Below are 20,472 nucleotides of genomic sequence, written 5' to 3'. Positions count from 1 at the left end.
TCTGGGAAAAGTTTGAATATTAATAGAGAACAGACAGTAAAAATGGTTGTCTTGGTTTGAAAGACAGGTGTCTGCTAAGGAAGGCAGAAGCCTCCCTTGGAATAGCAGATGCAACCCCTTTCCCTCCAAGTTATTATAATTTTGAAATCAAGGGCTTTTAGGCAAAGATGTGGGAAAATAGGAATAACAGTTCTTTACTATTATATATCTAACCAGTCAAACAAAACAACAATAACTATGGCAGTAACAGCAATCTCAAACCCAGTCCCAGCCTTTCGGCTGTCAGGCCCTTTCCCCTCGGGTGCAGTTCCGCTCGCAGCCGGCAGGGGCGCTGGCGGCTCCCGGTGAGCAGGGCAGGTGCGATGGTTCCCCCGCGGCTGCAGGGGGCGCTCCGGAGCGAGCTCGGGGAGCACGCGGCACCGGTGCCCTGGGATCCCGGGAAGGGATGGGACAAAGAAGCTTCACAAACGCCTGGGCAGCCGATCCCGGTGTCCGGCCAGACCCTCGGGAACAGCAGGCTGGAACGGCGGGCTGGAGTGGCAGGGACGAGCACAGATCCCAGAGGACAGACGAGATGTATCCAAACGGTGAACCCCCCGGAGGTCGGGCAGGCAGGGCAAGCACAGCTACAGCGTAGCGGAGGCTCGAAGCAATGGCGGGGGCAGGGTGGCCACCGCCCAGCCTCCAGCAGGGCAGGGAAAACAGCTTTGGGATCCCGGCGTTGTTTCCAGCAGAAAAGAAAAACGGCCGAAGAAGAAGCACCAGCAGCTCCTTTCTCTGCAGCTTCTCTCTCCAAATGCCCAGAGCGAACTGACCCCACACCCAGGTGAAACAAAGGAGGAGCCAGGCCCACCCCAGCCCCAATGGGCAGCTTTTTGTCTTTCTTAAGTACAGCCATTTGTCCCCTAGCAACATGCATATGGGAACAAATTCCTTTAACAGGAAAAAACTAGGACTAAACTAAAACCCCAACAATGGTATAAAAAGGACTCACCTCAAGCATCAGGTGTGCTCTTGGCAGAGCACCAAGGCACCCAGCCGTTACCTCTTTATTTTATGTGTCTCTTATTGTCTTTATATTAAACCCTTTAAATTCTCACAGGAGAGTGAACCTCGTTTTTCCACACAGAAAATCATGATTTTTCCTAAATGATGGTTTTAGGTCAAGGGTAGAGGTTTGCCAACAAAGCAAAGGACACAGGAGGCTTCAAAGCAGGCACATAAATGCCCTGTTTGGTTGCTTTTTCCCCCAGAAGAGTAAAGACTCCAGTATTACAAGGAAAGTGTGGCAATACCAGACTCTGGTCCCAGGGCAGCTGTAGAACCTGTGGTGGCCCTGTTCTCACTTTGGCACTGCCCCCAGCTGCTTCCAGAGGTCCTGGGTGCCACCTGCAGCCTCACCCTTCAGTACAGGAGCAGGCAGGGCTGGGAACAGACCACAGATCCAGTTCGGCCTCTTTAGAGACACCTAAAATAAGGCTTAGTACATGCTGCAGCTTTTTTGGAGTTAAAGAAAAACAGCTAAAGTGGTACAGGCCAAAGTATGAAGGTCATAGTTAATCATTTGAGGGCAGTGTGATTTTTGCAAGCTAGTCTCCTTTGTGACAGGTAAAATCTGCAAAGCCTGCTGCTACATCAGTGACCAAGACCACAGTCTGAGCTGGATGCAAGAACTCCCGTAGCTTCAATAGCCCAGGCAGGACTATCATCATAGCAGTGACTCACAGGGATTGCTCTGCACAAAAGAGTATTGTTGCTAACAAGATGTATAGGACTGTAGCTGCAGACAAATTATCTGCTGCCCTTTGTAACATCACAACCAGCAATACCCAAGACCCAGAGAAGTCCCATGGATGACCAGCCTCCAGTCATTGGCCAGCAAGTGTGGGACAGGGAACAGCAGACCTACCCCACACTAATGAAAGTAAGAGTGACATCATCTACATTAGCAATAACCCAATTAAAGAAAGCTTTGTTAGCAGCACACAAGAGTGAATTCTTCATGAAGCACACCTGATCTTCCATGGATTGCCAAAGAGTTACACCCAAATCCACTTTTCTATGTATCTGCACTTCAAAACAAACTTAGAAGCACACAAAAGGTTACTAATGTAGGAGACAAAACCAGATTCTTCTATCAGGTTCACCTAGCAGAATAAGAGGGTTTTTTTTGTTTTGTATTTGTTTAGTTTTTTATTCCCCTCCATCCATAAAGGTAGAAGCAAAGCCAATGGGAACTCTGGGAGAATTGCCTACATATCAGAATTTTTCCCCCTAATCTTTTATTTAAAAAGTGACATGCTGTGGTCCAATTTAGTCATGTTTGTGAAACATCTAGCTTTGAACTCTAACCTCTCCTGCACCGTCATTGGTGCTAGAGACACTCCGTGAGCTGAGACAATAGTTATCCCAGCACATTTGACTCCTGGGAGGTTCAAGTTAAATAGCTCAATCCAAGTTCTTCTAAAAAGCTGGAAAACAGAACTACAGTTCTTCATCTCCACTCAATACTCTTTCCCCTCCAAACCCCACCCTGCACAACCCCCTTGAGAGACGAAATGGGTTCCTGTATGTAATGACTTTAGAAAGAAAGGGACAGTTGATTCCAAGACAAGGCCTTCATTTTTGCTCTCTAGAGCAGGCAACTGCTTCAAAGCATTTCCTATGCTCTATCCTACGGCTACCTGAACATGCATAGAACTGGTCAACTGCTGTACTTACCTCTCCTCCAAACTATTACTTACAGTTAAGTAGCACTGTTAATCTTTAATTATTTCTCCAAGAGGCTGAAGCTAGTTTAGCTCAGTTGTGCACCTTGTAAGATGAAACAGATTTCTATAGGAAGTATCTGAAGACAAGCAGCAGTTCCTTGGTTCTGTAATAGAAGGCTGCTGTATGCAGAAACCAGAGCTCGGGGTGACCAAGTTGTTTTAAATCCACCATCTTCAGCATTGAATCTCTCATGGTTTAGACCTGCATTCATGCCATTATCTACTTTTGACTAAGTTTACTTCCCCCAGCAGGCAGCTCTTAAGAGAGCAAGTGACACAGTTCAACGTGATATAATGGTAACACTTTATTGAACTTCAAGTAAGTCTTCTTTAAAAGCCTGTTCAGTGTCTTTATTACTGCAACAGGTCATGTAGAAGGTAAAAGGTTATGGGGAGGCCTGCAGAGCAGTGGCTCAATGCTTTGTGAAAGGCCTGAATTGTTCATATGCATTCTTTCCCCTGACAAGGACAGACACAGGAAGTATTTACAAGTATATCTCAAAGAATGAGGTTTACACTTAGAAATTCACAGATATATATATATAGTTTGAACTGTTCAAGTACATTTCAGTTGGACAAAGTGCTACAGGACACAGAAAAACCAGTAAAGACAAGAGGAACTAGTAAGACAAAGAGGTGGCAGTCATTTGTGTGCTAAACCACTTGTAGGTGGTTGCAGTATATGCAAGATCTAGAAGTTGAAAGAATTTGGGGTATTGTCCTGGATTTGGAAAGTGTAGCTGTTAGCAGTAGAACCTGGTACAACACTTTGGTCTTCCTCCTCCTACAAGGAAAGAAAAGAATGTTGAAATAGCAGTAACATTTTAATCTAGCAGACAGTGCTGGAATAGAAAATAAAAGTGGAAAAGACCCCTGAAGCCACTTACTTCTGCTGAGAAATATTTCTCAATGATGGTGGATGAGGCTCTGTACACTTCTTCATTTTCATGTGACTGGAGAGCTTCAATTCTGTCTAGACCCCCACACTCCTCAATTATGAGGCAAAGCTTTTCAGTCTCATTAATCTTCTCAGCAGCCTGCAAGAGAAAAGTGTGGAATAACCTCAGGAAGGATATATAGCAGCAACTACTGGAGAACCATTAGCAACAATGTGGACAATAATCAAGCATACTGCATCCACATACCAAAAAGATGTTGGAAACTGCATCCAGGATAACAAGCACAGTTTTGCTGTCTTTTGTTGAGAGAAGATTCAGTAGGGGTTCAAGAACACCAGCCTGAACAAGATACACAATCTGGTCAATTGTTCCACCACTTGTGTAGTTCGTCACAGCCCACACAGCTTCCTTCTGAGATTTGAAATCCCCCTGCAAAGGTAAGAGCAGAGTGTTTGAACACAGAGGTAATAGGAAAAGGCTCAACAGAGTAAATATAGGCTTTGTTTACCTTCCTCAGAATACCAATGAGATAAGGCACAAGACCATGGTCTACAACTCGCTGGATCTGATCTTGACGCCCAGCAGTGATGTTGGACATTGTCCAGGCTGCTTCTTTCTGAATATTGTTTTTATTATGAGAAAGGAGACTTGGAAAGACAGCCAGTGCTCCTGAGTCAATAACAATCTGTGTCTGCTCATCAGTACCAGTGACAATATTTCCTATGGCTCTTAATGAGGGAGTCTGAAACAAAGATGAATAGGATATTTAGGAAAATTGTTCAAAACCAGATTAGATTATAGCAAATACAGCCATACTTGATGGCCATCCACTCTAACCTTCCCAATTAACAGCATGATCTGCTATGTACAATGGGTTTTGGGCTAATCATCAGCATTCCACAGGCAGGCACCAACGTCTGCATGCAAAGACTGCACACCTTCCAAGGCCAGTCTGCAAACAACCACCCACAACAGAGCTTAGAGAAACTACCTGCTAAATACTAATGCAGTTTTATTATACTCTAATTATAGTGTGCACAGACAACACTTGTAAACACTGTCCTTAGAATCTGGATCTGCAACAGCAATTTAAAGTTAAGCTTTACTGAATGCTGACTATTGTGCTAGCCTGTGAGGTAAATCCAATGATTATATAAAGCAGCTTGATAGTCATCACCAGCAGCAGTCTGTCTTATGCAGGGCAGCACCCAGGCAGAAGAGAAACCGAAGTCTCCCTTCACAAAAATTAGAACAGGCACCTGACTTATGTATGAAAAGAACCACTCAGTTACATGGACACTACTCTCCGTAACTGCAGTTCTAGCCATGAGTCAAATCAAGCAACAACAGCCTGCATATCCAATAACTTACCATTATTGGCAGCTCACTACATCCCAGGAGTCTCACAAGTTGTGGCACCAATCCAGTTTTCACAACAACTTCTATCCTATCATTGGAACCATCTGTGAGGTAGGAAATTGCCCAGCACGTGTCTGCCAACACCTCAGGGTCATCATGGTGTAGGAGCCGGACTAGAGTTGGAAGGATCTGCTGGATGGCTTCTATGGGAGGTGCAGGATTCTTATTGCGACATAGGTTTGAGAGGGTCCACGTAACATTGCGCAAATATCCAGACTGCCACAGTTGAAATAAATGGTTAGCAATAGTTTATCTAGGTTTTACTCAGTAATTGTAACTTGAATCGCTCTGCACACTTACAGCCAGGGAAGAGAGGTCAGGAACAGCAAGGAGACTTAGCAGTGGCTCAATTGCACCATATTTAATAACGAGGTCTCTGTAGGCAGAACCATCACCTGGAAAAAAAACAAGAAAAAAAGCCAGGTGAAGATCAGAAAAAGAGGGACATGTGTACACAGAACCAGTGTGTGTTAGAGGATTAATTCTTCTACTCCTTAAGAATGGCTAGATAAAATAAGAAGAAACGAGAGGACAAAAAGACTACTGCCATGGTTAAGTCACATGACAAGCACGTTCAATCAAGCCATTGCGCTTAACCTTTTGCATTGGAAGAAGAGGTAATGCAGAGTATGTTTTCTATACAGCTTTTCCTAAGAGTTCATAACCATGCAGAGTCTTGTGTGTTTCTTTGAAGACAATTTTAAGTCCTACACTAGAACAGAGCTTTCCCCACAATATGGGACTTGAAATGCATTATAATCATCAGCTGCATGATTGGATGCTACAGAATAATGCCGATAGAATGTCAGAGTTTGACTGAGAATTCTATTGCAATGTATAGCAAATACCCTATAATTAAGTTTAAAATTCTAAGGACAAACTTTAAGAAAACCCCACTCAAACAAGGCTGTTTTAAACAAGATAATTTTCTCTGTGTGAAGATTCACTGTTTTCTAAGGCACAGCCGTTGGAAATTCTAATACAGCAGGTACAATATTTAACTATATTATTTATTTTAGCCATTTTTTAATAACTGGATCCAACACAGGCAGATCAAGTAATCCTGAAAGAAGCATGAAAAACTGCAGTATATCAATACTTTCCCACCAGCAAGCAACTGTTTCAAAGCAAGGGATATTGGCCATCACATACACAATTATTTGAGTCACTGCTTCCTGCCTTCCCCTTCTTACTTAATACACAGAGCAGAGCTCATTGCTGAGTCATAAAAACACTGAGATGCCTGAAAAAGGTTTCTGGTGTAGCAGAGATCCATCAAACCTGAGCTGAAATCTGGAAGCAGTACCCACAATACAACCCACAGACTGTGCCAGACACTGCATGAGCTTTCTCATACCAGGTCTGAAGACAGAGTTGCCTGCAGCATGCTCTGCAATGCTGGCCATGTCATGACTGGAAAGCCATTAGGGCAGAGCTCCCAAGCAGCTCAGCACAGAGCATGGCACAGCAGAAGTGATGTCCTCCCACCTCAGATAAGGGCACAGGTCTGAATTTGAGCTGTGCAGCACATGGACATACCTGCAATATTCCCTAAGGCCCACACAGCCTGCTCACTGATGTGGATGTGTGGAGAGGCCAGCAGGGAAATGAAGGCTGGAATTGCCCCACCATCCACCACTGCCCTGGTTTGCTCTGACGTGCCAGAGGCGATGTTGGTGAGAGCCCAGGCAGATTCAAACTGGATGGGGCTGCAGTCTGCTCTGCCCAGGAACAAGACAAACTTCGGGATCAAGCCAGCCCGAATTATGTTGTCTATTGGGGGTTGCTTCTCTCTTGAGAGGAGTTTCCTAAGGAGGAAGGCAAACAGGAAGCATTATTTTTGCCTGCAGACATCTGAACAACAAATTAAAGTCTTAAAAGCACCACATAAAAAACGTTTAGCATTATCTTAACATTCAGAGAAGGCAATACAACAATACAACATGAAGGAGAAATGCAGACAAGCTGAACGCTGGCTTCCTAGGCCTCTGTTAACATTGGGTTTGGCATGTCTTCACTATGTGAGAGGTTCTGTTCAGACTCTGAAGTAAAATAGATCTACAAGAGTCATAAAACATCTGAATTGCTAGAGGCCTCTCAGCAGAGAGGTTAATGACTGCCAGGAGCAGCACTGCAGCAATATGCAAGCTTGCTAAAGGATATTTTAGATTTGGAAGGAGAAACAAGCTTAGCAAGCTTCAAACCCCAGTCACCTTACTGTTCACATTATTCTAAGGTGGATCACCACACTCCCATACATATCAGAGCCAAGTGTTAACGCAGTTTAAAAGGTACCTTTGCTCTAACAAAGGATTTACTATAATTACTCCTTTAAATCTAAGGTGACTACTGCTTAATTTGCCACCACTAGAGCAAATTACTTCTTCTTCAGGCACTTTAAATATTCAAAAGCAACATGGTCTCAATAAAATTATGCCTAAGTTATGGGTACCTCAACGTTGTATAGAAGACTAGGTGTTTGTTGAAATACTGCCTGGTAAGACATAAGCAGCCACTTAACTTATGAGCCTTTCTCACCTTGCCTAGTTAGTGGCTTGCACAGCTGAGCTGGTTTCCTCTGAACTGCTTACCTGGCAGCTTGAGTAGCCTGCAGCTGAAGCTCCATATTATTACTATTAACTCCTTTGACTATTTCTTCAACTGACCAGTGTGCCAAAACCTGTACAAGAAAAAGTTACATGAATGCTTCACTGGAGAGTCATGCGTATTCCTGACCACAGAGGGCTCTTACACAATACCATGAATAGGCCCCAATTTACAGCCACTTCCCTTAATACCACCACCATGACATATTTCAAAACCTCATCAGCTTCAGCTTTATCAACAATTATCTGACCTGCTGAAACCTTTCTTAACCAAGTACTTCATACCAGTTTTGCTAGGCTTAAAACGTAGCTTCAGCCAGTTGTGTTTAAGAGTGCTGTTCGTTAGGGGTGATAGTACAGGCCTGAGCTGCTAATGCACATGTAGTAGTGCTGTCCCACCCTCAAGAAGGGATTCATGCTGGCCTGGCTGCAGGAGCTTAGACTGTAAGACCCTCCAAGCGTGTCTGTTCCAAGTGCCCGCTTACCTGGTTGCCTCTGTTTTCCTGAAGGGGAGAAGTAGCATCGTCTGGTAAAGTGCTCACATTTCTTCTTTTAAGCATCTGGTCATCTTTCTTAGCTTTTCTCAGCTCCACATTGACTTCAATGCGCCGCCTTCTCATTTCCTGGACAATAAACATTCAGAGTAAGTTCTTGGCTTTTGAAACTTAGGTTTAAAGAGACAATGGCTGGCTAAAGTACTAATTGCACCAGAGTACTCACTGTGCTGTCCTTTCCTTTGTTCTTGAATCTGTTCAGTCGAGCTGATGGTATATTGGCATTTTCATTAGTAGACATCTTGCTTGTTAGATTTTTGAGCGGGACAGATAAAAACAAGCCTGAAAACAGAGCAAAGAAACAGCAAGTTTGCTCCACAAAAGTTAAGTTTTGAAAATTGGATCAATACTCAAGAATGAGAGGCACTTGCTTGTATTAATATTGTAACAACATCAGACTTGATCCACAGCTGTCTCTTTAAACAGCCAGATGTTACAAGCTCCACCATCAACACAAAAGCAGAAGACTCACGCGATTTTAAGACACTTTAAACCAAACACTATTAGTTATTATTTTTAGGAGCAAGATAGATTTTCCTCCCTACAGGCAACACACACACACTGTTAAGGACTATTTTCACTGTAACGTACCTGTACTGCACAGGATCCCACCCTGACCTTTCTAGACGAGAACAGCGAGCTCTCGCACTGGGAAGCTCGCCCCGAGGTCGTTTGCCGTGCCGGTGCAGCCAGCAGCACATAACAACGGCTACACGGGTAACAAGGCAAACGACCGCACCTCAGCCATCCCCAGCGTAACCCACTGTATAAAAACTGGCTTCGCTTCGGCCACAGCCCCACCGGAGCAACAGCCTGCCGGGGAATACACCAGCCCTGTCAGCCCCAGTGTAGACAGCGGAGACTTGAGAGCCTCCGGAAAGAGGTCCCAGCAGGGACTGCCGGCGGAGCACGGCCCTTTCTAAGGGCAGCGCAGGGCCCGCGTCCCCGCCGCCCCATACCCGACTCCTCTCAATCCCAGCCCCGCACCTCGGCCGGGGACACTGCCGATCGCTCCGCTGCTGCCGCACGCTGCCACTGCCCACAGGCGCCCCACGCGGCATTTAAATTTCCCGCGGCCGCGCCCTGCCATTGGCCAGTTCGAGCCAAAGCAGCCTTCTGATTGGCCGGTTTGAAAGCAGCCCGGTTCGCGATGACGGGGAACGCCCTCCCGGAAGAGCCGGCCGGACGTGACGTCTACACACGCCCCGGTACTACAGCTCCCGGCGCGCTCCGCGCGGGCAATGTCGGCAAGCCTCTGTGGGGCGGAGCGGGGCACGCCGGGAGTTGTAGTGCGGGGGGCTGGGCTCGGCGAGATCGCGGGACTGGAGGGGTAGAGCGGGGTGGGGGATTTGTATCCCTGGAGGGGTCTCGTTCTGAGCGGTTTTGGGCAGAAACACCCATTCCCTCACGCAGAGTGCAGATTCTGCCTCAGTAACCGGCAGGGCACCACAGGCTTCTCCTGGGACAAGGGCATGTAGTGACAGGACGAGGGGGAATGGCTTGAAACCGAAAGAGAGTGGGTTTAGATGGGATATGAGGAAGGAATTCTTTCCTGTGAGGGTGGTGAGGCCCTAGCACAGGTTCCTAGAGAAGCTGTGGCTGCCCCATCCCTGAAAGTATCAAAGGCCAGGTTGGATGGGGCTCCAAGCAACCTGGGATAATGGAAGGTATCTCTGCCCATGGCAGGGGGTGGAACTGGATGAGCTTTAAGGTCCCTTCTAACCCAAACCATTTTGTGATTCCATGATTCCATGGCTCCATGACTCACTTAATGTCTCCTAGAAATGTGGTGCACAGAAATGTAAAGAAAAGGGGATATGAGATTGTAGTTGAAAGCAGTTCTACAGCTATCAGCACAGATGAAAACCAAATCATACAGAGTAACAAAAGAAAAGGATTCCTGCCCCTGTGTCATGGCCTGAAAAGGCATGGGATTGTTTCCAATGGGTTTGGCCTGCTCATGAGGGATGGAATACAAAAGAATACTGATCTTCCAGGAGATATAATTCAAACTATAAAACTGTAGGGAAAACATGACTCTGACAGCGACTCTGACAGCAACTCTAACATTTCAAGACACCTATAAGGTAGAACTCAGAGAAGCATCAGGGATGCACATCCATACATCTGTGTGCTAAGCCATCACATTAAACCACTTATACTGATCTGTAGGTGCACATAGGTGTCCAGGATGTTTGCTGAGGAGGGGGAATTACCAGTGACATCTCATACAGCTGGTTTTGGGCCTTACAGTGCTGAGCTTTGTAAAAAAAACCCACAAAAACAAGAGCAGAGAAGAGGAGAAAGCACATTACTAACAAATGGAGATATTTAACAAGACAAGACTAGTTTGACAGAAAAAAAAAAAGGCAGTTCAAAAGCAGAAATGGAGGTAAAACACCTGCTCTCCTGAAGGATTGGAGGGTTGGCATGAAGAAATTCCATTGGGTATTGAATCGCTGGCAGTGCATGGTCTGGTGCAGTGAAATCCGGGTGCAGGGAGGGGTGTTGAGGGCAGGGAGAGGGCTGGCAGTGCCTGAGACCCCCGAGGGGGCTGCATGCGAGGTGCTGCAGGCGATGTGGGCTGTGAGGGAGGTGACAGCTGCAAAGGCTCTTACCAGCACAGTGAAGCAACAGAGAGGTGGAGGGAGACTGGGCAGTTGGGGCAGGACAGCAGCCAAGCAGGGGCTGAGGTTATGGGGCAGCGAAGGGTGTGTGTGAGGCGGGGAAAAGGGCCGTGAGGTCTCACAGAGCCCTGAAGAGGGAAGGTCCCTGAGGGGAGAAGGCCGAGTGTGGAGCCGCCGGGGCTGGATGGAGTTACCGGCCACAGCACAGGAACCACGGCCGAGCCCATGAGGGGAAGTTTAAAGACGCGGGACAGGAGGCCGGCGGTGGCCGGAGCTCCCCGGGACAGTGAGGCAGCCCCAACCAACTCCCCCCAAGCTCACGACTGACTGTGACGCACTCGCGCCGAGGGCGGGAACACGCTCTAGGGCGCGGCGGGGCGGTGGGCACGCGCTGCGGGGCGGGGCCTGGGGACACTGCGGCCAATGGCGTGCGAGAAGGAAGGGGCGGGGCCTTCCCGCCGCTAGCAAGGAGACCATGGCGGCCTCCGGGGGGCGGGGCCAGTGTCGGCCGGGCGGGCTTCTTACTACGCGGCTCGCGCAACTTCTCTTGGGTGACCCAGTGGCCTAATGGATAAGGCATCAGCCTCCGGAGCTGGGGATTGTGGGTTCGAGTCCCATCTGGGTCGTGTCGTTTGTATTTTGTGGCCCTACCGCGGGTGGCTCCGCGGTGCCAGCCCTACCTAGGACCTGCGCGACTCTTTTGCCCGCAGCTGCCCGGGCCTGGCCTCCGCCCCCGGGCCCCTTCCCCGCTCTTGGCACTGCGTCCCGTCTGGGGCTGCCGCCCTCTCCGTGCTTCCCGCGGGCTTCCTTTCGGTGGCTCCAGCTCCCCTCCCGGGATCTCTGGGAGAGCCCCAGCTGGGAGAACTCCCGGGCCCGGACATGGCCACGGTGCTGTCGGTCCCTCATTTGCCCAGCCCCGCTGGGAAAGCTTTTCCATCTCAGCTGCTCGAGCATCCTGGAGCTGCTGGAATGCTGGGAATACTGCAAACACCACTGCTGTGCTCTTAATGGAGATTGCTCCTGTCCAGGTAAAGAGCCTGGGGAAACAGTGCAGACACAGCCGTACATGAATGAGGGTTGAATTACGCCACCAGCTAATTCAACAGAAAAATCCCTGGAATATAGGTCTGTGGGATGCTACGTGTATGTATCCATCCATCCATCCATGAATCCATCCATCCTCCTTCTCCTTCCTCCCTCCCTCCCTCCCTCCCCAGCACAAGCACTCACACTTCAGCTTCTCCTGCTTGCTGCAGGTACCTGCTGGTTGCAAAAGAAATGTAGGAGCCCTCCTCTCTCTCATCCTCAGTTTACATTCCTATTCCCATAATAGCTATCTTGGGATACTTCTGGAATTAAAATGTTCCAAACAACAGAGGAAAACAAGGATTAATAAGTGCTGCAGTAGAAATGTAATTCCTTGAGTAATAGATGTGTTGAAATGTCATTTATTTTCCACACTAATTGGTGAATTTTCTGTATCTTCAGCCATCGCTGCTGGAGACAAAGCCCTGAGCTTTTAGAAATCCTATTGAAATGCTTAATTAAGGTAGGAAAAAACAAACTGCTTAAACTAAGCAACACTGAATCCCATGCCACAGGTATTGTTGAGGGTTGGATTTTCTGTCAAGGGTGGGTTTCAGGAGCCTTTCAGTGCCTTTATGGAGTTTTTAAGTTGTTCATTGTCCCTTAAAGTCATGTGCAGCTTCCACAGCACCCAGCAGCAGCTGGTGAGTTAAACTATCACAATGGAAATCTTGTGTAGCAATAAGGTCACTTAGAAATAAGCCTTCTTAATTCAGTCACCCAAATCTGGGTTGGCTTGGTGTGTGAAAATTTGCAGAGTTCTTCATGTTGGCAAAGAGAGATTTAAAACTAAAGCTGTATGGGATCAGCAGAGCTTTCCCTTGGACTGGACAGTCACTACTGCATTTTTCAGTCTGAAAAGAATCACTGAAGCTGGTTCCTTAGCATAAAAGAGGAGATTAGCAGCTGTATCACTGGCGGTGGCCAGAAATCCCTAGATATGTTCCATTGCCATGCACATCCTTTACAGACCCTGCATCCCAGGGGTTTGGTGTGTTCCAGCATGTTTCAATTCCTCTCCAGAATGCAGTTCTCCATAGCCAGCAAAACCAGACTTGTTCCCTATGATTTTTCTCTACAGAGTGCCATAGGAGGGCAAGACTCTCCCCAGAATAAAAATCTGCTGCCAAAACCATACATGGGTGTGTTATTCCCAGGACACAGGTGATGCAGCCAGGGGGTTGTGTCCCGATGGGAAGGAGCACATTCCTCCCAGGCAGGGCTGGTGGAGGCAGCAGCTTGGTCTTGCTCCAGTGGGCTGTCCAGTGAATGATTCCCGTTTCCCCTCAAGCTGCCTCTCATTAGCATGAATCGGGGGAAGGGCATAAAAGACTCCACTTCATTTTGAGTCTGGAAAAACTTTACTTCAAAATGACAACCCAAGTGTTCTGGCTCCTCTGCTTTGTCATTAGCTCATCTTCTGGTAAGTCTGTTACCTTCTGAGTGGGGCTGGGACATGTCTGCCTTGGGAATCAGGGGAGGCTAAAGACATTCCTATAAATTCTTGCCTGAGCAGCCCCCCAGGCTGTAGCTTTTTCAGCAAGTAAGGGCTCAAGAAAGAAACATTTCAACGTGTTTGTAGGATGGGATTGTAAATTGCAATATTTAATTTGTCAGCATTGGGAAGAATTAAGAGCACCTGGCAGAAGCAGGCAGGGAGCTGGTGCTCTGTCCTGCCAGCCATCAGTGGCAGGTGAAGTTGGATTTGCTTCTGCATCTGCTGTTTTTATAATTTGTATACGATCTTTCTCTTTTTTTCCCTTTCATCTGTAACTCCAGGTGTCTGACTGACTTCAGCATGCTCAGTGTGCCCTGTGTGCCTGCAGCAAGCTGTCCTGAGTGGATTTATTTGGGTTTTAGTGCCTCACTGACAGAACAGAAATAGCATTTACATGTGTTCCACTGGGATTTGGTTATGTTGCAGTCATATTTCTTAGGCTGCAACAATCAGACAGGAATATGCTGGTACAAGAGGAGGAATCTCAAGGTCCTGAACAGATTGAGTAGAGAAAAATGAACTATTTCTTGATACAATCCGTGACGGGAAAGGCGTGATAAAGTGGTAGGAGAGTTCATTTACACACCCAAGTCTGAGACACCTGTTCAGAGGGCACAGCTTCATACTGAACCATCTCCAAACCCCCCTTGCCTGCTGCTGTCTGCAGCTTGGACTTCTTCCACCCCTCTCTCTATGGACATTCTTTGGACTTTACGGGTGGCCAGCCCAAATATCAAGGAATCTTTCCCATGACAGCAGCTGGTGAGAGCACAGGGGGAGAAGTGGCAAGGTCAGCACTTGAGTCAGTTATAGGAGATAAACCAGGACACTGTTCATCTGTGTATGTCGAATCTCTCTTTTCACACAAGGAGCTGGGATCAGCCTCCTACACAGAATAACCATGGCTGTGAACATCAGGCAGAGGCTGTGTGTGGGTGAACCGTGTGAAAACTCTGCTGGCTCATTCCAGGCATGCAGGGAAGGGCTAAAGGAAAAGGAAAATGGACTGCCAGGGGAAATTTCTCTCCTGCCAGGCTGAAAATGTTGGTCATTTTGCTTTGTGAGGTTCAAGGGATCAAGGTGAAGATATAAATGAAAGTGTAGGTGACTACCCAGCTTGCGGGAACAGTGCCATTAAGTTATTTTTTCACTGGATTCCCAGACGCTTCCTTTCTTTCTCAACTCTTGTCCTCTCAAATTAAGCAAAGCCTTGAAATAATTGTTACTCAGCAGCACTAGCCTAATTACTGCTACTATATACTCCATAGTGCACAAGTCAAAGAGCCAAAACTGTGGGTAAAGACTTTTCCAGTAGTGTCCAAAGCTGCTGGAGAGTCTGGATGACATTGTCCAGAGGCATCCCATGGATGGGAAAACCAAATAGTTCTGCTGTCACAGTCTTTTAAACAAGCATCCCAAATGGCAACGTGAACCTTGTTTCCTCAGATGCTCCCTGGAGATTCAGGGGTTTGAGAAAAGGGTTTGTGTTGGGGTTTTTTTGCAACAATAATAAAGTAAAAATGCAAATCTCCTGTTTTGCTCACACAGCTGCATTCCCTGTACTGGGCCTTCCATGTCAGAGTACAGAGGAATGAGGAGCTCTACTGTGGTTCATCTGTCGAGCTATTTATCAGCTTTTTGTCTAATTGTCGGAGGCCTCACTTACAGAGTACAGCCTCAAATCTTCCCATTCTGAAGCACGTGGAATAAAAGACTTAAAACGCTGATTTTCTCTCTCCTTTTTTGTTTGTAGGATCCCTGCCCTATGCTGAGAAACCCGGCCAGGCTCTTAGCAAAGATGTTTTTAGTTCAGCAGCTGCTGCTCATGGCCAGGTGAAAGTGCCAGCCAGGGGCACGGGCAGTGCCAGCAGGAATGCCAGGGAAGGCCAGCTCCTGGGAATGCCTCCCACCCATCTGCAGCAGCCAAAGCCCCCGGGAATCCCCTCCCTCGTGTCCAACAAGAAGAAACATGTTGAGCCTTCCCTGGAAAACAGCACTGGGCTGAGGAAGCAGCACTGGCAGCACGGAGGGGTCCTGCCCCTGGAGACCCCAACCCAGGGGGCTTCTCCCACCCCCCCCGACTCTGGCCAGGCCAACAGGAAGCACACAGACCGGCGGCTGGCCAAGGTTGCCAACAGCGTGTGGGCTCACGCCCTCCACGCCGCACCTTCCCATCCAAAGATGATGTCCCTGATGGAAGTTTATCATTTTCCAGACTCTGGAACAAAGGAGTCAAATGATCCTAACACACTGCACCACTTCAACCGACCAGGGAAGGCAATCCCCTATAAACACCCTGACCCCTTCACAAGGATCCCCAAACCCTCCTGGGTCACCAACCGCTGGTCACCCAGCTCGATGTACCTGGGTATGCTCAGGAAAGGTAAGGGACAGGCTGCCCAGAACTTCCCAAAGGCTGGGGGGCACAATGGGATGAGAGATCCCCAAAGAGCCCATTGCTGTCCCTCAGTCTGTGTTCCTGTTGTAGATGGTGACAAGGAGAAGGTGTGTCTGACTGAGTGCAGGAAGGAGCAGGATGAAGTGGAGGCCTTTTGTGCCAGCGAGTTTGGTAGGTGGTGTCCCCCTCAACCCACAGGGACAGAGCACCTTCTGTCCACTTGTCACTGATACTTCACTTATGCTTTTAAAATACTGTGATTAAGATACAGTAAGTATGTTAAATAATTACCGAATATTCAAAATGGACCCATCACAGTTCTTCATAAACATACTTACCTTACACTTTCCCTACTTTGGGCTAGTACTGCCCTTTTTTTTGTTTCCTCTGGAGGAAGAGTATCCTTGGGACTGGTCAATGGAACTGAAAAGACCAATTGTTTTAGATACTCTTAGATTAAACATTGCAGCTGTGTTATTTATCTCTTACTGTTCAGAACAAGTTTGATTTTGGGGATTGAAGTTTGAAATTAAAATAAAATGGCAAAGCAAACAGAAATAAGACTCTTATTTCTGTAAACCTCTTTCTAGAGAGGATTCTTCTTGAAGTTCCTTAGGATTCAGTGTCTTTAGTCCTTGTGTCTACGCTGATGTAACTAAAGGTGGCAGGAATCAGCCTGGTATTTTTGTACAGACTGTTTAAAGATAAGCATTTTCTGACTGAAACCCTGCCTTGTGCTTATGAAGTTGTGAAACAGATACCAACTTTTTCTCACAGTATTTTAAGAGATAAGGAAAATACAAGCCCAGTGGTAACAGATGTTTCCATTTGTAGAACATAAACACGTTAGGAGACATCTGTTTTGTCTAAATGGAGAACTCCAGAAGTGCTTTCTACAAATGCTGTCCTGCTTTGGTTTTTACCACTCTCATGCATTCCTGTCCAACATGGGCTTCACAGCAACCCGACCTCTGTGTGTTTTAGCCCTTAACCAACAGCAGCCTTATTCTGCTCCTAAATTGAAAAGACAGGTAGGAAAAAGTCTGAGCAACAGATAAGCCAAGGCTCCACAGTGGCAATCAGAGAGCTTTTCCTTTCTTTACATTTACGGTGCAGATAAAAGAATAAATGACTGAATCAGAGTTCTCCCCCTGATGCAGGTGTAACACCAGGTGCAGTTTCCCCACTAGCACGGAGCTGTTTACCCATTCCTGCACTCAGCTCAGCACTTGCCAGAGCCAGAGACTGGGAGAACAGCATGAAGTGATTGTCTGAGCTCCCAACACAACTTACTTGGTGCCCTTTTGTCTTGGTATGACAAGGGCCTTTTATTTCAAAAGCCAAAGCATTGAGTTACCAGCTCGGTACTTCATTTACTTTGTACTTCATTGGGAAGTTTTAAATTTGAGAATTTTACTTTGTTAGGTAAATATGCCCACTTTTTATATATCAGGATAGAAAATGGTACTAAACCCATCACTTTCTTCACTAAGAAACATTTCGGACCTGTAAAGCACAAGGTTTGCAAAGCAGCAAAACTTAAGGCAATCACCTTACCAAATGTGATTATTTGAAGCAATTCCTACTGCCCACTCCTGAGTCAAAGGATTCCTGCTGACACTTCCTTTACAGCATTTTAAATGACAGCCTTCACACATACCCTGAAAATTGCCATGATGTAAAATCTGTTCCTTTTTTTCTCTCTCCCTTGAAACAGCAGTGAATGGAATTGTTTATAACCTGGAAAGCCTGGGGAATGGAGTTCGCTGGATTACCCTCTTGGTAGACAGTGATGGATTGTACAAGATGAGTCGCCTGTATGTCACTCCTGACGCTGCCTTCTTCCGAGTTCACATCCTGGTTGTGGATACTTTAAACTGCAGTAAACCATGTCCAGACCTTAAACTTGGTAAATCATTCCAGCTAAATCCATTCTGCTATTCTTCTGCATGCACTGCAATCTTAGTCTGCCCTACTTTATTAGGCTTAGCCTGGGTTGTTGGGAAAATTTGGAAGAAAAGTATTTACTCAAAGTGGAGGCCTTTTTCCATCCAAGTTTCTCAAAACTTTCGCAAGAAAACCAACTGCATTAAGAAGTCAGGTACCAGCATAGCCCTTTCTTAACTTTGTCCAGTTCCAAAATGATGACAAGTTTTCGGGATTCCTAGAACAATACAAGCAGGAGTTTAAGCTGGTGTCTTTGTAAGTAGTTCGGTTTTCCTTCTAAGTGCAAGATTATCAAATACCAGCATTTCCCCCAACAGTAAATCATCATTTCCATGCCAGCACCACCCACAGGTCCCAGCAGAGCTCAGGACGCCACTGTAGAAGCCCCCTGTTCAGGATGTTTCCACAGGCAAAACTTCACTTCTATTCCCAGCCCTAGTGCCCTCGGAATGACCCCCCATTCCCCATGGCTCAGCAGCCCCGTTTCTTTTGTTTTTGTTGTTGCAGGCAGCAGGTACATCGTGATGGGGCACATCTACCACAAGCGCCGGCAGGTGCCCGCCAAGCTGCTGCCAGCCCTGTGCAGGCGGCTGCGGCCAGGGGATGGCTGGGTCGGGAGCAGCAGCAGCTATGTCAGGAGATTCAACAGGAAAAGGGATCTCAGGGTGCGGGCAGCACGCTCCAAGTGTCCATAAAGCTCCAGGGGCTCCGTCCAGGACGTGGGAGCAGCGGGATCCACACTTAGAGCACACCTGGCCGTGGGCAGCGCTCTCGTCTGGAACCGGCTGCGATCCAACACCTGTTTTTGTGCTTTAGCAAACACTGGGTGCCTCAAGCAGGCACCCCTGGTGAGGTTTAGCACAGAAGTCAGTCTAGGGAATGTTAACTGGCCATGAATTTGCTCCAGCTGCTTTCAGAGCCACAGGTTATTGTAGCTTCCCCTGCTGCAGTGTGCCCTGAATAATCTGTAGTAACTGTAATGCAAAATTCTGGCAGCTTCATCCTCAGTACACAATAACTGCACTTTGAACCCTTCACCTTGAACAGATTAGATGATACCACAGCTTTATCTACACAGGATGTTCACTGTGTTTTCACAGTTCTGCCTAAAGTATCACATCCATTCGATTTCAGAGAAACCAAAGCCACCAAGTACCATTTGTATTATTTTTGTCTCTTCAACCATGTCCATGGTACTTCTGAAAATTACACCATTCTTCCAGCAGAGCTGGATGTTCACAAAAAGCATACAGAATAGAGTGTAATGATTTGAGTATGTTGCTGACTGAAAGCAAATCAAGAACTGCACAACACAAATGCCCAGTTGGGTTTACAAGCGACAGCACAGGGAATGCGAAATGCCAGGAAATGCGAAATGAGCACAGGCTGCACACACTGCATGTGCCTGGGCATTTTGTCCCAGAGCTGTACTGAATGCCATTCCCCAGGAGAAATATTGCCAAGCTTGTACTTGCACATTGGTAAAGTTACTTTTTAAATCAAAAAGTCACTATTTTAGTACCTTTAATGTGGTGGAATTGAGATGTTTGTTGTTCCCAGTCAGTATTCGCAGATAAGAAGTCTGTAAAAGAAACCAATAAAATGCACGAGGTTCTGCTTTCACTGTCTCATGGGTTCTGGAAGACCCAAAAGGCTTATGTAATGATATTACACAAAGTCATCTCCTTGTGCGACAAGTTGGCTGAGGAGTTGATACATATTTCTATTAAGAAATGTAAAAAATGCAGTATAGCTTAAAACCCCACATGCGCAGTGATATGATGTGACCTGCCACAGGAAGCAGTGGCTTCTATAGAAGCGTTTTCTGTTTTGAAACAAAGCTAGTTTTGACACAGTGTACTCATCACACACTTCTGCAGCTTGATTTAGTGTCACTGAAAAGCCACGGAGCAGGGGATGGGACAGGCCACGCTGCATCAAGTATTTTTTGATATGGAGACAAATATCGAGAGCAAACATCCCGTGTTTGGGACCCAAAAGGCTCTCACTGGAGGACAGAAATTTACTCACAGTGTGAGTCTACCTAAAAAATACAGTGTCACTTTTGCTATGTGAAAAACTTTGCATGGAGCACAGCATGGATTGATGGAATTTTCCTTGAGAGAATCTGAGGGGGTTTTGATTTGGCAGAAGGATTGTTCTGGCAATGAATCAAAGCTTTGGAGTGACTGGAAGGGACAGGAGGAGGAAGGGTTACATGTGCATCTCGAGTTTCTTTGTTTCTGTTTTCAGGGGAAGTCCAGGGACTAAACAGCAACTCCTCCAGGCATCCCCCTGCCCAGAGCAGCAGCCAAACCCCATTCCTGTCATCCTGCTCCAACCCAGTGAAATGTGGTTACAAACCCAACATGTATTTCCCTGTGACTGTCTCTGGGAAGAGACAAGCACAGGACACCAGCGCTAAGGACATCCCAAGCCCGAGTTCAGTGCCCATAACTGACACAAAACACTGGGATGCAGATGTTGCTCTGGGAGCCTGAAAAGCCATTTATTTCATGTTCTCTTCCTGTGTTACCAAGTCCTCTTATCTTTCCCTTCTTGCTTGGAAGGTCCCTCCCTGAAATGTTCCCACAGCAGCTGAGCAACAAGTCCCCGTCTGTCACAGCCCCGAGTGGCTGAGAGGTCTGGAGCTGGAGCAGGACTATC

At 46.9% G+C, this 20,472-nt stretch overlaps 2 protein-coding genes and 1 non-coding gene across 8 annotated transcripts; 2 read left to right on the top strand and 1 right to left on the bottom strand.

Moving 5' to 3' along the window:
• Positions 1-3,057: 3,057 nt before the first annotated feature.
• On the bottom strand, positions 3,058-9,339 carry KPNA2 (karyopherin subunit alpha 2). Of its 3 annotated transcripts, none has more exons than XM_042032243.1 (11): positions 9,237-9,339; positions 8,416-8,531; positions 8,181-8,318; positions 7,681-7,769; positions 6,629-6,897; positions 5,390-5,484; positions 5,042-5,305; positions 4,179-4,412; positions 3,917-4,099; positions 3,659-3,808; positions 3,058-3,555 (listed from the first exon to the last, which is right to left on the bottom strand). In XM_042032243.1, exons 1-11 carry the CDS (start codon positions 9,337-9,339, stop codon positions 3,463-3,465), a joined length of 1,734 nt encoding a protein of 577 aa, XP_041888177.1. In that variant the 3' UTR covers positions 3,058-3,462. The 3 variants fall into 3 exon arrangements, with proteins under 3 accessions (XP_041888177.1, XP_041888179.1, XP_041888178.1); XM_042032245.1 differs by having other exon boundaries at positions 9,209-9,271; XM_042032244.1 differs by lacking the exon at positions 9,237-9,339 and adding an exon at positions 8,841-9,181.
• A 2,049-nt stretch (positions 9,340-11,388) lies between these two features.
• CUNH17orf58 (chromosome unknown C17orf58 homolog) lies at positions 11,389-19,426 on the top strand. 4 transcript variants are annotated; one of them, XM_042032242.1, is made up of 5 exons: positions 11,389-11,904; positions 15,214-15,843; positions 15,931-16,029; positions 17,576-17,767; positions 18,313-19,426. In XM_042032242.1, exons 2-5 carry the CDS (start codon positions 15,360-15,362, stop codon positions 18,498-18,500), a joined length of 963 nt encoding a protein of 320 aa, XP_041888176.1. In that variant the 5' UTR covers positions 11,389-11,904; positions 15,214-15,359; the 3' UTR covers positions 18,501-19,426. The 4 variants fall into 4 exon arrangements, with proteins under 4 accessions (XP_041888176.1, XP_041888175.1, XP_041888174.1 ...); XM_042032240.1 differs by lacking the exon at positions 11,389-11,904 and adding an exon at positions 12,983-13,385 and having other exon boundaries at positions 15,949-16,029; XM_042032239.1 differs by lacking the exon at positions 11,389-11,904 and adding an exon at positions 12,983-13,385.
• On the top strand, positions 11,430-11,502 carry TRNAR-CCG. Its single transcript has one exon. It is a non-coding gene; the product is annotated as a tRNA-Arg (tRNA).
• Positions 19,427-20,472: the final 1,046 nt, after the last annotated feature.

Source organism: Corvus kubaryi, unplaced genomic scaffold (genome assembly GCF_017639235.1).
Source record: "Corvus kubaryi isolate FWS band 111438036 unplaced genomic scaffold, C.kubaryi_AGA036_p1.0 37353, whole genome shotgun sequence".
Classification (NCBI taxonomy): domain Eukaryota; kingdom Metazoa; phylum Chordata; class Aves; order Passeriformes; family Corvidae; genus Corvus; species Corvus kubaryi.
The sequence above is the reverse complement of the archived record's forward strand: the minus strand, read 5'-3'. Positions and strand labels throughout refer to the sequence as shown.